Below are 15,558 nucleotides of genomic sequence, written 5' to 3' on the forward strand. Positions count from 1 at the left end.
CTATGAATATTGCTCTTTGAAATTTTACAAAGTAAACTTGACAGCTCCTTAAAATCTTGTATTTAAGTGTTAAACAATTTAAAATCATTTAATTTATGTATGCCTAAACAATTGAATAAAATTTAACAGCATTGATAATCTCAATAAACAAGTGTTTCATTTATGTTTCTGTGGTCTGTTTTAAAATATTAGCGTTTATGGGGCCCCTGAAGGCCTTGGGGGCCTGATTGAGCCGCTGACTTAATTTGGATTAAACAGAAGTGCAAATTTGTTGTTTTGAACTAGTTGTGGGTTTAAATAGCATTTCACTGGAGATCTTTTCCCGTAACATATAATTACACAGTAATGCTTTTACATTTCCTGTCAACTTACTATCTTTTAATACAAAAACGAGGTGGACCACCGGTGGACCACCTTGACGTCCCGACCACCGGGCTTAGCAAGTTTTCTGGGGGAAACCCTGTATCTAGAATGGTCCAGTAGGGATTCTTCTGGCTGATGAATATATATTAATTGATCCAGATGCCAAAAAAAAAAAAAAAACCTCTAAAATGAATCAGAAGCCAACTTCAAATTTTGTTTCATGACTTTTGGAGGCAAAAATCAACAATAAAACCCATTAATAGGGATTTTTCTTTTAGTCAAATATAAAAACTGCTGGAAAAATCTAAAGATGGATTCTGGATTAGTATGGAATATTAAGTGGAAATATGTGAAACGTTAAAATCTGATGTGTTGAGCAGTTGGGTTTTGTCAGTGATTGTTATGGAGGTTCGTCTGATATCCTGATATTCGCTGGACCCCTTGTAGCGATGTGATGCTGCAGTTCAGTACTGAGGACGTGTGCTGCTGCTAAAGGCATCAAAGCGACACCGAGTCTTTCATGTCTTCTGCTTTTCTCCCCGATAAGGATGCTGAGAGGAAGCACAGAGAGGTGGTTTCCATTTATCGGATTCATCTTCTCAGGGCAGCACAGGTGAGTTCCTCACCCTCAAAACGCTGCAGACTTTATGCTTAACCAGTTTTTCACATTTTAGAAATGTAAAAATCCAATTCACAAGTGTGGTGGTTATTGATACCATTTGTCTTTAAGGGAGTTTTTCTGACTGTGTGTCTTTCAGGGGCACATGGATGAGGACGTCCAGGCCGTCTTACTACAGATCCTTCGTATGAGAGAGGAATTCGTCTGTTGAAGTTTCCATAACAAAAACCGACAAAAAAAATCTGCCTTCTCCAATTTACTCATTTATCTTTTTCTAATATAGCTATGAAGAGAAACAAGCAATGTTTTCCAGTTGGGGTTTTTCTGAAATCTGTCTGTAGTGTCTCTGCACCTTGATTCTTGGATATTTAAATCTGAAAGCTGTCGCTGCAGATTAGGAACAACTTTTACAGGTACAAACGTGTGTCGCTGTCAAACTCAAAGACGTGTTTTCTTTGAATTACCTAAAGAAACATCTCAGTTCCAGCTTTAAATTCAGTTTTTTTCTTCGCCATGATGCATTTTTGTAAAATCTTTTGGAATAGAACCAGCAGCTTTGGCCCATTTAGCTCAGTAACATGGAAGTTATTTGAAATGTGGGTTTGTTTAGTAGTTTTCTTCTCTTTTATTGTTCTTCATGACACACTCCTAAATGCTCAGCTGAAATGAAAACTGGACATGATCACAAGACTACTTTCACATTCCCACCTGACAGTCGACACTGCAGAAAGTTTTCATTGTTTATTGAAGTGTTGCTACAAAAAAATAAATAAATTAAGGACAGGTTCATATTTTAATTATCTACTAATGTTGCTGTAATTATCCCTTCTGATTCTAAGTCACTCAGAAGATATTAAGATAAGCAAACTTAGTTTGACAGTGAAACCTTAAACTGTGTCTCACATGAACAATGTCTGAAACGCTGGATTTAAAATAGTCAGAGGCAACCGTATGAATTTCAGTTTTGGCTACTTGTGCAACAAAAGAAAACTGTTTAAAATGTTGCAGTTATTTTTTAAAACCATGAATGAAATGTTTTGATATAATATTTCTTTTTTTTTTAACCTCCTGATTGTTTCTTTTCAGAAAACTCTCAGTGAAACTTCTGGGTTCATATGGTTGAAATCCTTACATTTTTGGATAAGTGTGGAATCTGCTTTAGTATTTGTAAATCACGAGGAAGGAAATGAGTGCAGCAACATTTCTGAATTTCAAGACTTCACTCCTGAGTAAGCTGATGCAAGATAAAAGTGAATAAAAAAAAGCCCTTGTGTGTAAGATTCATGTTAAAAATTAAAGGCTTTTTAAATTTGCTTTATTACATTTAACATCAGCAGTTATCAGCAGTTTGGTATTCAACACGCTGAGCGATGAACACACCCATACAAAATAAAAAAAGACGTAATTTCAACACTTTAATGCTCCCAAACCACCTTAAATAAGCGTTTTAAACTTGTTTCGTTGCTTAAAGCATTAACAGTACTTTTGTTAATCCAGGTCAAAATTAAAGGTTCTGGAGACTAGAACTGGAAGCCAACTTCAGCATCAAGTTATATTAAAAAAGAACTAAAAAAAAAAACAAAACTACCTGGAAATATCAGAAATTGTAGTCTGCAACGTTAGAGTTCTGAAAAGAAAATTGTATATGATCCTTGTAATGGTGAAAAATGTCTTAATTCGAAGCCACTTCTTAGTTATACTAAATTTTTATCAGGATGAAATTCTGGATCTTACATGGATCCAGAAGGAATAGCAGCAACTTCTTTCAGATCACGACTCACGCAGGCCTGTGACCTTTTAAAAATATGAATCTGTCCTTTGACCTGTTTCATGTTTGTCGCTACATTTAATCGACTTCCTGTGAATCAGACTCAATTTTATGACACTGCTTATCCAGTTCTGAAGGTCCAAACTCAAACGCCTACAGGGAGTCAGAGGTCGATTTGTGTCCATCAGTCGGATTACATGAGGCCGTGTGCCGATGATGCCGGGTTGGAGTCTGTGCAGATCTGCCGTTTCCTAAAGTTTGCAGTGAAATGTTCACTTTTTTTTTTTTGTTTTTTGAACCCAGAGCTCCCTCTAGTGGTAAGACTTGGCAGGCCAAGTCGATAGACGACGTAACCATTGTAGCTCAGGGGTATTCAGTTGTTTTTCCAAGCTCTTAAGTTCTGCATGCTTAAATTTAAGTAGAAGGAGAGTAATTTTAATATTTAAAATGAAAATATAAAACCTAATACATAACCACATTAATATTATTTCTTTGAACAAAGAGGAAAAACTAAATCTTGTCTTTTATCTAACTCCTGCTGCAGTGAACTCAAAAGCTGCCTTAAAGCAACAGGTACCCCTGAGCCAGCTTTGTGTGACTCCGGATGCTGTTGTGTTGTGCCGTTTGTGATTTTTGGAGCAAGTCTCTTTTTGCCTTTCCACTGAAATGTTTTTCATAGCTTTGTACTACTTTAATTACTTTACGACAGTCTGACGAATCAGATAATTCAGCAGGTCTGGAAGTAGAGCGGCACAAACGTGTTCAGAGGAACATCTGACAATTCAAGAATCAAAAAGGTGCATTTATTTATGTAGAGAAACCCTCCTATTAGCAGTAACTTGAAAACACTCCTGTCTTCAGTTTGGAAAGTGACGCTAGGTGTGTGGTGTTCTGCAGGTTTAAAGGGCTAACGCTAATAATTTGGGATATGTTTCGACTAGATGTCTGCAGAACTCTGTCCATCCGTTGTGGGAAAACTGGATGTTTATCCTTAATAACACTTTCTGTTTGTTGAACATTCATACGTCAATAAAAGTGCCTAACATAGAAAACTACATGCTTGTCGGCGTCTGGTGTTCCTGTGATTCTGTCACCTGTGATTCTGTCACCAAAAGTTACAGAATCGCCGATGTTGGTGCAGAGGTGGTAGTATAACGTGTAAGAGTAGAAATGAAGGTCATTTCAAAGCTTTCCTTTAGCTTCATACTTCTACAGTTTTGACCTTGACGTGTCAAAGTTTTTCATGTATGATAAGAAGCCGTCTGCCTCCAAATGTTTTGTAGCTGGACTTTTTCTAACCTCTTTTGAACTTTGATTATTTAAAGTAATTTTCTATTAACTGCCCAGACTACTGTAAGGAATAAACATTTAAACCTGCAGGAATGTAATCGTTTTGGGCCAAGCTAGTCATGATCTCTCTAAGGCTAATTTATTTAATTTAGCTCACCTGAATGGTTCTCTGATGCACAAACTATAAGAGCCAGGAATAACATGTAGAAAATATTTGTAAGACACAATTAAAGCTGCTCAATTTTTTTTTCTTTACAATCACAACTACATTGTATAAAGTGTCTATTAAAGGCTTCTTCAACCCCCTCTACAATATTTTACACTTTTTTAATTGCTTTTACAAATCAATCATAAAAAACAAAAACAAAATTAGGCGGGTTTTTTTTTTTTTTTTTTTTTTTACAAAAACAGTAACACAAAAAAGCTGATTTCCATAAAAATGATCCTAAAAATATGTAACAAAATGAGCACAAATGTTCATCCTCTTCATAGTGACCAATGTAATTCAATAGAGATCCAGGTGACTGATTTGATCTGAGTGGACCTGAATATAGTGACTGGACTGATTGTAGTTTACAGTTTTGCAAAGGAGATGATTTCATTTCCTTTTGGGATCAATAAAGTATTTTTGAATAGAAGGAATGAAATCACAGAATCCACAGAGATTTTGTGCTGTGATTGCAGCCAAGGCACGTCTAACTACTGACTTGAAAGCGGTGATTAATTAAGCAATCACTTATTTATGTTACATATTTTTATTCAGTTCTTTTTATGTAATCAAAATTAGCTTTCAGTGTGATTTTTTTTTTTTGTCAAAAAAGCCTAATTTTGATTGATTTTGTAAATGTAGTAAAAAGGTAAAACATCCAAGTGAGTGAATACTTTTTTTTTTATAGACAAGTTTGTTTCCTAGAACATGTCATCAGTTTTTTATTGTGTAAAGTTTTGCCATAAAATTAAGAGCCTCTAAAATGAACTTGTAAACACACATGCCTCCTGTGACATCACATAAGGCAACTGATTGTTTTTATTTCCATTCATATTATCATTGCTTTTCTCCCCCTTCAGATTAGTCAGATTTTTCAAACAAATTTGTCATTTAAAGATGTTAATTTAACAGAACACGGCAGGGATTTCAGGACAGATGGGGACAATAAAAGACCCAACATGGCCTCCAGTGTCGATACCTGATCAGCCTGACTGAACTTGAGACGGTCTGCAGAGAAATTAGACCCAAAAAAAAAAAAAGGTGAGCGAAGCTTTATTTTTGTTTATTTTTGTTTTTTAAAGAAAAATGTACCTCAAATGTGGATGACGTAGAGCGGTTTGAAAATCATGAACGCTGATGCAACCTGCAGCGGTTTTAGGGTTGGTGAGCGCTGACGTCAGTTTGCTTTGCGTTCCTCGCACTCCTACGTTCCCTGGCGGCGGCGGCTCCGTTCATGTGGTTTCACTTTAAGGCCAATGAGCCCAGGAATGAGAGCGAGGATCTCTCTGGCATTACAGTGCCCGCTTTTATCCTGGAGCCTGCCCCTATATTGATTTGTCTGTTTCTCTTTCTGACTTCAATAGATTTATTTTTCAACAAAGCCTTTTTTTTTTTTAAGGGGCAGCCTGAGGACAGAGGTCAGGTCTGAATGTTAGATAAAACTCGTGGCGTGCAGACTCACTCCTCAGGTGGGAGATTTTTCGTTTTTGGGAGCAAAATGTGGCTAAATAAACCCAAGTGACTGATTATTGAAAGTAGTTAAGCTAAGAGCTAATCCATCTATTGTTTCACCTTCTCTTCAGGCACACACACACACACACACCCTCTAATCTCTGCAAGGTTTGTCCTGAGTTTCAGCAAATCTCTCCGGTCCTCCTTCCTCTGGTTTACGATGCTCTATTTTTGCGGTCTGGCCTGAATAAGCTGTTCTCAGCAATCATGGCAAATACATTTCAATCTGTTGCTTGAAATCTCTTTAATCTTATTTCCAGTGTCCTAATCAGTCCCATGCATCCACTTGTGGCAGTTTGGTTAACCATTATAACCCTCCTTTCCTCACCGCAGAAGAAAGAAAAGGGAAAATGGGGAAAAAAAAAAAAAAAAAATTCCCATCCTTATGAAATTTGTCGCCCCAAAAAGGATCAGACAGTATTTATGTTGGATTGGGCCCCGGTCGTCCGCTGCGCGCCTGCTGAGTGGTGAGCTGGCTGGGGAGCCCAGGCGGGTGGTTATATACACATCAAACACACGCCCACGTATTTCCTCGCAGCCCTCTGAGCTGTCATGAACATTTGTTATCTAACGCAGCAGTCTTCCACCTCAGTGGCTGCTCATTTCTCTCCCCCACGCTCGGTCTCTCCGGAGGAGCGGCTGCGGTTCACCAGTCATACACGGGGCCTCGGGGGGCCTCTCTGCATGTCTGGATTGAGATAACTTTTTGTTGTGACTGTGCCGCGTGTTAAATACAGCACTTACACTTTGATCAGCTCGGATAAAAGCGCCGTTGTTCCCCCTTGGGAGTGTTGCGAGGAAAGACCAGCTGATTAGGTTTTCAATCGTTGACACTTTCAGGTCTCAGTTTGAAGGAACTCTCTTTGTTTTTGTTTTGCTTCACGTTTCTGGAGTCGAAAAGTTTCACTGACCAAACCTGAAATGTTTACTCAGAATGAGAAGCAAACCCCAGTGCGAGGTGGCGCTGGTAGATTTGAGCTGAAAGGCTTCATTTGAAAATGAAAAGCAGACTTTGGACTCTGATAACCTTTGCTTCATCACCAGATGGTTTTTATTTTCAAACTTGGAGTCTTCATCGGTCGAAGCAGTTTAGCGTTTCTGCAGCTTTCTTCCTAAACCCACAAAAACCCTCGTATAACTCCTCACAAGTGATCATTTGCTCCCTTAAGACGAGTAAACGCACTTTGATGTTCAAGATTGACTGGGTTCCTCCTTAAACCAAATATTCTGCATGTCACAGAGGTATTATAGCTTTGGATGTCCGTCTTCTTCCTGTTGATCACTTTAGGCTTTTGGAAATGTTCCCATGTTTGTCTTGGTAAACGCAGCACGTTTTAAAGGTGCCAGAGTCAGGATGGTGAAAGCTCTGATGGACAAAACGTTTTCTGGAACATCCTCCGTTGTAATCGGCAAAGAAGTTGCAACACATCTCCTGATGTCGCCAGTCAAGTTAAAAACACAGCTTTCCAAAAAATTTGTTTAAACAAAATAAATCTCTGTAGGGGTCAAGTACTTTTTCGCAGCACCGCGCCAACCTTTCTTTCCTCCTCTCCGTTCCTGTCACCTCTCATCCTTCCTTCCTGGTTTCCCTCACAGGGTCAGGTGGTTCAGGGGGCCTGCACCATAATTGTCTGCTCTGTGTAATTGCAAACTATTTCTCTGTCACTAATAGGCTATTACTCAGACATACCCCGCGGTCTGAGGGCAGCAAACATGAGGCCATGGGCCCCGCTTTTTCTTTTTTTTTTTTTTCATGCATCCCCTGAGGAACAGGACTCCTCTTGGCCCCAGGCCGAGACAGGCGGAGGCCCCTTTAATGTTTTCGCAGAGCTCCAAAGCACTTTGTTGCCTCAATAAAGTTCATTTATGGGATAATAAGACTCTGAAGGACACATGGTGCTGATTTGAGCCCAATGGTTTCAGCATGGCTCGCATTCCCAAACCGGGCTCTCCTGTCTCCTGCCTGCTCTCCATCACTTTATTTAATTTTCATCCCGTTTCTGCTTCTTCGCCCCCTAAACCTCCCGCTTCTCACCTTTCCCTTGCCGTTCGCCTCACATCCCTCTGTACTCGTCATCTGCCGCCGTGCGTTGCCCCTCTATGTAACACATCGGCGGTGTTGCAGCGTGATCCTGGCCTGACCCGGGATTTGCACACCTGGGAATGAGTTTCAGCGTGGGGGCAGGAGGCCCGCTCTTTTCCCAAGATTTATTCCAGGGCTTGGAGAGGTAGATGAGGGAAGAGAACGGGGGATCAGAGAAATGAACACCAGCAAACCCCCAAACGCTGGCAGAAGGCTCTGTGTTTACACGCCAAGACCAGAACCCAGAGGCCGGGACTTTTGCTGAATCCAACGTGTGGAAGTATGTGTATAGGATACATGTGTGAAAACAGCTTTCCTTATTCCAGGGATGGGATAACACATTCAGAGATTAGAAACAGAGCCGATCGTCTCATTGTTATCCCCTCGGTTATTACAGATGAGGCTTACGTGAGTGTTGGCCATTGTTCCCTGAAACCCAGTAAGGACACCATACACTCCCGCATGCTAAACAGTTTCATCTGAGTTCAATGTTTTTCTTTTCCCCTCATTAGTAGTTGGTTAACCGCTAATGCTTAGCGTATCTGTTGGGCTTTTCTTCCTCCCTCCAGTGACTTAGCGAGAAACAGATGGGTCCCAACCGCCGCATATCCCGCTCCAAAATACTCCTTCCGCAACAACCTCTCGCTTTGAAACGGAAAATTTTAGCATTTTGGTTCAGATAAGACTTTCGGATTTGGTCTGTGCTTGGGAACACGGCGGAGATGTTGCATTACGCCTGAGGGTGTCGGCTAGAAGTTGTTGGAGCGGCTGAGGAAGCCTGGGTTTGAGTCCTTGAAGAAATGCTGCAAGTTTGTAGGAATGGCACCAATTTTGTGGGAGATAATCCAGTTTGATTGATGCTGCGGGATTGATGGTTAGCAAGAACATTTTAGGCAGTTTGGGTGAAACTCGTTGCTTCACACAAGAAACTGTCGTGTGGATGTTCAGGTTTTACCCTCTGTGGTATTTAAACTTTCACAAAGATTTTTACGCGCCTCATTAAATCATCCCTTTAACAGAACTGATGGCTGAAATACTTTTATTATTCAATACCGCATCAAACCTTTCTGACACAGAAATTCAAAAGGTGCTTTCAATCTGACAGACGAGTGTCATTGAAACGCTTATTTAATTCATTCCAGTTACTTTTTTTTTGAGAGAGCAGAAAACTCAGTCACCACCGTCAATCAGGATGAATGTGCTACTGATTAACAAAGGTTAATATGAATGCTGGGAATGCCTCTTTTGACCACAACCATCGGTAGAACACTAAATAAACACTTTCTGGGTAACAAAAGAAATCTTTCTTTAATTTCTTGGCAAAAATACATCTAGGCTTGAAAAGGTGATTTCCAGGGAGTCCATTTTGGTTGTTTTTTTTTTCTTTCTTTTCTTAGAAAAGAACAAACAATTGAGAGTTAAAAAAAAATCCCCAGCTCTTGATCTGGGTGAGAAACAGCCGGTGATTGTTTTCATTCGAGGCGACCGAGACGCTGAAACTAATTCAGAGCATTCAGCTCTTTCCCTAATTTGCTGCCTCTTGCCCAACATGAATTACATTTGCTTTGTAGTGAACTGATGATGAAGAAGTGGCTCGGAGGGTTCATTTCCTCCACCGAGCTGGGATTTCAGTAGCGTGTAGGCCAAAAGGTCAAACAGTCAAAAACGGCCTTCCTGTTTGACTGGCGGTTTCGGTGGCTGAGTTATCGTTGGCTGATCTCAGAGCCGTTTCACAGGATGGCGGTAGAGGTTAAGATCTGAGTTTTATTAGGTTGTATTGTCACACCATCCAACTGGACGCACAGGAGGAGGCTGCAGGAGTTCAAGATGCAACCGGTTATAAATCTGACATCTGTTTCTGTGACTTTCTTTTCATCAGAGCTTTTAATCTTCACAGCTAATTTTCATCCAGTTAGCGGCGTTTTTGCAACTAGTACGAAAAGGCGGGTTGTAAAAAGGAAAAAAAGAAAAAGATGACATGAGGCGAATTGTTTGTTGTGACATTTCCAAACCGTGAATATCGCAACCTTTTTGAAGTTCTCATCCCCGCTGTGATGATGCCGGTTTAATTGCGCTCGTTTTTTTCCCTCACTGACAACAAGTTATTACCGCCATTAAACTGCAAACCCGACCTGATGGTGACTGCTTTGAGTCAAAGTCGGAGTGACTGGAGGTTTCCGGCCTGAGTGCCTTATAATCTACTCAGAAGTGTTCACCCTGATCATAGTTATTCTGCTGCTTAGGTCTGTGTGTGTGTGTGTGTGTGTGTTTCTGGCAGAGATGAGAGGGTATGGTGCAGCAGATTGTGTGTGTGTGTGTGTGTATTGAGGCACGCAGGCATCTTACAGAATTTACTTTTATGGCTTCACTTCAGAGAGAGCTTTCGCCCTGGCGAGATGCTCTGCCCTTGGTGAGACCAAAGGGAAATATTTATAAATCATCCGTACAACAAATATTGAAGCTGACCTGCGGGGCAAAGCTATTCCGCCGATACCCTTGCCAGAAATGTGCAAATACACCTCTAAGTCTGCCCGCTGACCCGTACCGGGTCCCTGAATCCGTGTCTCTGACCCACTTAGCTGACTTGTATTTTTGCGCACACACACCGTTCTGACCTATTAATACCAACATGCTCCCCCTGGAGTGTGAAACTGCCGCTTGTGCCGTATGATCAACTCACAAACATGTGAAACGACCCCCAGCATCCAGACCCTGCAGTGTCCGCTCTCTGCTTTTCGTGTTGCTGTTGTCGAATCTGGTCGACTCGTTCTTGTAAAATTGATACGAGCTTCACAGCAACAACTTCATCGTGCTGGCCGCGGTTTTATTTGACCCTGAATCTATTGTTTTGGCACTGAACAGACGATCCTGCAGCGTGAGCTGACTCTTGGGTTTTGAAGCTTTACCTCTAAAGACTCTCTGCTCTCATGCCAATTTCAGCTTATCGGCTGAATTTTATAGTTTAGGGCTCGTAAATGCTCAGTTTAGTCAAGATAAAGCATATTCTGTAGAGCAGAAGCTGTTTTTGTTGCTGCTGTGCCATTCTGCTGATATGAAAACCAGATGCAGTTTTTACAGGAGGCAATTACTCAAGTTATTTCATTTTAATAATAATTAAAAAAAAAAAAAAAAAGCTCATTAGCCATTATTAAATTCAATTTTAGATATTCATGAAAAGTTTTGGATGTCAAAACTGCTTATCCCTGCATGTGTTAACATTAATTTAATGCACAAACAACTTGTAGTTTTAAGTTAGTTTTTTAAATGGTTTCCTAAAAGTACCAATTCAGAAAGCTGTCTGATGCCACAGGGAGGAAGAACTCTTCTAATTGGCTAATTTCAACTTCCTTTTAAATCCCCTCATTGTCTAAAAGTCAAATTTTTATTTTTGATTGAAAGTCCAAGAAATTAGCTCTCAAAACAAAACTTGATAACTTTTAAGGTTTTTATCAGAAAGATGTCTTCACTTTCTCAGTCAAGAAGTAGTGTGTAATTAGTTATTTGTTACTTAGCAGAACTATTTTTTACTGTGCACAAAGAGGAGCTGCGCTGTCCTGAGTTAACTATGGTTATCTTTGTAGATCAAGTCATTGACTCAAATCAGATTGTAGTATCACAGTGTAGCTGCAATATCGTTCTTAACCAGACGAGGGCAGCAAATGACCATCTGATTTTTCCAGATATGCCTAAAAACGGTTTGAAAAGCAACAGAAAACACTGAACGGTTTGTTTCTCCTCCCTAAAACCTAAACTGTGACGTGAAAGCCTAAATAAATATGTTGCATAAAAAGCCTTTAAAGATTTCCCTCAGGGGTTTCGCTTTCATCTTTATTGTCCTCCATAAACTTCTTTTCTGGGATCGCTTATTTTGCAAAATCCAACACTGACCGTACAACCGAAAAATATTTCCAGACAAGCCTGTTTTTGAGCTTTATGCTCAGGGAACAGCTCATTGTATAATGATAAAACTTCCATGCTGCAGGCTTGTAAATACCGCGGCCCCACAGAAACAAATTGACTGCAAAAATGTGTCTTGCTGCAGGAAGGAAGGCAGGGAGGGTGGAGGGGAGGGCAGTAGCTGTGGAGAGAAAATGAAAGAGAGTTCTTGTTTCCAGCACTCTTGTTATTGCAGCCTGTTCTGGCTGTCAGAGGACCTGACTGAACCCTGACCTCGCTGCCTGCAGCATGAGGAAGTGGTTAGACAGACTCGCAACAAGAAGTGGTGCAGCTGAGTACTGAGAAGCCCTGGCTGTTCCCTCTGAGTGTGCTGCTGGCACGGCACCTCGGGCCACCGCCGCGGCTCCCCGGCCTCCCGAAACCCCTCCCCGAGCCTGTCTGTCCGCCGTCGAGCCCTCGTGTTCGTGTGCTGAATTAAACCGCACCTCTCCTCCCCCGAAAAGGGCCCGCGACCTCATTCTCAGCCGGAGAGCCGTGCTCTCATGGGAAAAATCGGCCCGAGTGCCATTAATGCTACTCTTTGCTCTGACCGCGTGGGTGCACCGTGCTGCCAGCCTCCCCGCTCATAAACACAGTCGGGGCTCAGTTAAAGCCCAGTCCTTGTTGAACTCCCACTCTCAAAATCCCTCCACATTGTCGCAGCAAAACTCTCCCTCTTACTCTATACGTGTGTGTGTTCGTACACACTCTGTCAGCAGTCTGGAGGGGACACGCCAGATGTCGGCGCTCTGTCTTGGAGTAATTAAACCGGTTGTTATGATGAAAGAATTTACTTGCCATTTGTTTCTCCTACTCAGATCTAATTGAGTGATTGAAATCTTAATTAGATTAGCTCCTCTTCTCACCTCCATTGTTCCTCAGCCTCTTTAATCCCTCATTTGTATTTTAATCTTCGCTGCTGCAGTTGGAACCCGGTGTTGAAATTCAGCTAAGCAGATAATTGCAGCAAAGCATTTTCTAATATATATATTTAGAGGTTTTATTTTGAAACGTCCTCAGACTTTTAAAGTTTTTCTTTTCACTACCCAGAGACTGCCTGCAAGTTTGCTTTCTGTCTTGTCAGCAGCAGTCATCGCTTATGTGTTCATTTAAAAGAGGAAAAAAAAAAAATCCCATGATCGGGTTGATTTGGGAACTCTCTTGTAAAGACAAACCCACAGAGAGCTGTCTCCGGAGTTTGACTTCCCGTCAAAACTGTGGATCAGTCGCATTTTTCTTTCTCCTGTATTGGTTTTGTTTCCACAGCTTCACTTTTCTGGGTTTGGTTTCACTTCTTTGTCATTTTTTTCCCAAAAAAACCAACGGCAGGAACTAAACTTTGACCTCTGAAAGTACTGATTGCTTCTGAACTGCTTTTAATTTGATCTTGAAATGAAATGGAAATAGTGACATCTACATTACGCAATACAATTTAGAAAAAGTTTTTGTTTTATCTTATTTTTTTTTCTGGTTGTTGATTTGTCCAGATTAGGAGCTGGATTGAGCAGGATAAAGCTTTTAGATCAGTTTTGGCCTCAGAAGGCTATAAATAATCCTGTTTTTAGGTGGTGGTCAATTGTTTTTTTTTACTGTAATTTGAAAATTTAGGTTAATATGAATATCTGTTTCCAAATTAAATTTGAAAGGGCTAAAGATCTTTTGAATGAAATGCTAAAAAGCTAGATTAAGCCCGTAGAACGCCGTTGTTCTGACGCTTTTCTTTTTTGAGATCTTCTCGTCTGAAGGCGTTTTTGCTGAAGCCGTTCAGTCGGAGGTCTGATGGCTTTTTGTCTTTGGCCTGATGTGCGAGGATGTTTTCCTGAGACCTGAGGATGTCCTAAAATGCACACCGTACATGAGGCTTTGTGAGGATTTAACTTGGGTTATGATGCCAACATCTGTTTATCACAATGGAACAATGGAGGTCAAAACTTTGTCTCTGGACTCTATAAAATGAGCATTTGCCTTGTAAACATCACTATTTCAGATCCTTTTAGACATTCGAGTATTTTCCTTTTTTTTTGTATCCATGTTCAAAACAGGCCAGCTGTTTGGTGAAAGCTATAAATTATGTATCTGATGGTTGTTATCCAAGATGCTCTGGATACTAATAAACTCCTGAGATGTTTGATCTCTTTTGCACTTTGCTCTGAAAATAGCTGATTGTGGCTGGGCTGTATTTCAAATGGACTCCTCCATTTGCTGTTGGCGGTTGGTTTATTTGTGGGTCAAGTCAATAAAAACTGTTTAGATCATTGCAGTGACTGAGTGAAGCTTCATGACACTTTTATACTCTTTGACAACTTGTGTGCATTTGTAAATCTCCCCTCTGATTTTATTTTGCTAAACAGTACGTTATTATGACTGAACTAGATCTTTGTGAATTACTGTCATGCCAAACTTTAACCTTTTTCACATTTTGTCCCATGACAGCAACATACTACAATAATTTTTACTGGGATTTTAATTGAAAGAGCAACACAAAGTAGTGGATATACTAAGTGGAATTAAAAAAAATAGCTTGGTTTTTAACATGGTTTTCTCTGAATGTCGTGTTCGATGTCCAGATGAATTGTTGCCCAACATTTGATTGTTGTCAAATGTCCCCGTCTTTTTGCAGCAGAACAATGTCCCCACTGCAATGCGCATAGTGGGGATGGAACCAAAAGAGAGAGAACCTATGATTTGGTTTCACTTTGGTTTCTTTCTTCTGCTGATGTATTTTGGTAAGGAGGCACTTGGCAGCCTCACCAAAAAGTTAAATGTTTAAAATCATTCATTTTTAGAAATACCTTTACAAAACTGTCTACTTACTTGTGTCACTGTCGCTGGACCTGTTTGTCTTGTGAAGAGTCATGAGAAGATATTAACAGGTTTATGGCTAAACTGAGCTGAATAAGCAAATGAGGTTTGCACTTTACATACTGTTCCAATTAAGATTAATGTGCAAGCGATAAGTTGAGATAAAGTTGAAAGCAACGATAAATGTAGTATATTCTCATTCGCATTTGAATGTGCACTTTATGGGAATTATTTTCAGTTTTTATTCGTCATTTTAATTACACATCTGGTTGACGAAACAGCGCCTCCACTGGAGTTCAACAATTCCTATACTATCTGTGTGTGGTGACATCTGGTATTGCACTGACAAATACTGAAACCCTCTTGTTGAGGTCTACCAACGTCATATCCGAGTGAGTTTTGTTTTACTTAAAGAAATGTTTGCATTAGTTTTTATGCTTAAAACCGTAGTTAATGCTGTTGGGGAAAAAAATAGCGTTTGCAATTAAGTTTGTTCTGCTCGTTTGGTTTCAGCCCACATTTGTTCAGCCTCCGTAAATCACGGCCAGCTGTACGTCAGATGCGATAATTGGACTCTAATTTTCATACGACGAACATACGACGAAGAAAAATAGTTTCACCATGTGTGAAAAACAAGAAATCCAGAGGGAAACATCAAGACATCTAATCACCATAAAGACCGGTGGCCATCTCCAGATACAGGTGAAATGTATCTTCTGAAAAAATACCAGTTTTTTTAAACATTATTTCTCTCTATTTCCCTCTTAATTCATCATTTTTTCTAAACACTTTAACTGTATTCAATATGTAAATTAGAACTTTTGTAGTCATGACTTATCTGACATCTCAGTTTCTATGTTGGTGAACTGGTAGGTTTAACATAAATAAGTGGGAAAAAATTGGTCTGCTCCTCAACTGAACGTAAGTGGCAACAAGCGGCAAGAGAGGAGATTTCCTCCTAAATGGAGTACAATTTT

The 15,558-nt window shown here is 40.2% G+C and overlaps 1 protein-coding gene and 1 long non-coding RNA gene across 4 annotated transcripts in view; both read left to right on the top strand.

Moving 5' to 3' along the window:
* uacab (uveal autoantigen with coiled-coil domains and ankyrin repeats b) overlaps window positions 1-3,805 on the top strand; it is a 54,255-nt gene extending 50,450 nt beyond the window's left edge. For all 3 annotated transcript variants that reach the window (XM_015051924.1, XM_015051926.1, XM_015051925.1), the window contains 2 exons: window positions 911-976; window positions 1,122-3,805. In XM_015051924.1, the coding sequence (XP_014907410.1) occupies window positions 911-976; window positions 1,122-1,193 (138 nt within the window). In that variant the 3' untranslated portion in view covers window positions 1,194-3,805. The remainder of the gene's footprint in view (window positions 1-910; window positions 977-1,121) is intronic.
* Window positions 3,806-15,115: 11,310 nt separating this feature from the next.
* Window positions 15,116-15,558, top strand: part of LOC106959374 (uncharacterized) — a 29,990-nt gene continuing 29,547 nt past the window's right edge. The window contains exon 1 of the long non-coding RNA XR_001427335.1: window positions 15,116-15,283. This is a non-coding gene — a long non-coding RNA (uncharacterized LOC106959374). The remainder of the gene's footprint in view (window positions 15,284-15,558) is intronic.

The sequence above is a fragment of the Poecilia latipinna genome, unplaced genomic scaffold, assembly GCF_001443285.1.
Source record: "Poecilia latipinna isolate Pla-1442-1.1 unplaced genomic scaffold, P_latipinna-1.0 Scaffold1074, whole genome shotgun sequence".
Lineage (NCBI taxonomy): Eukaryota > Metazoa > Chordata > Actinopteri > Cyprinodontiformes > Poeciliidae > Poecilia > Poecilia latipinna.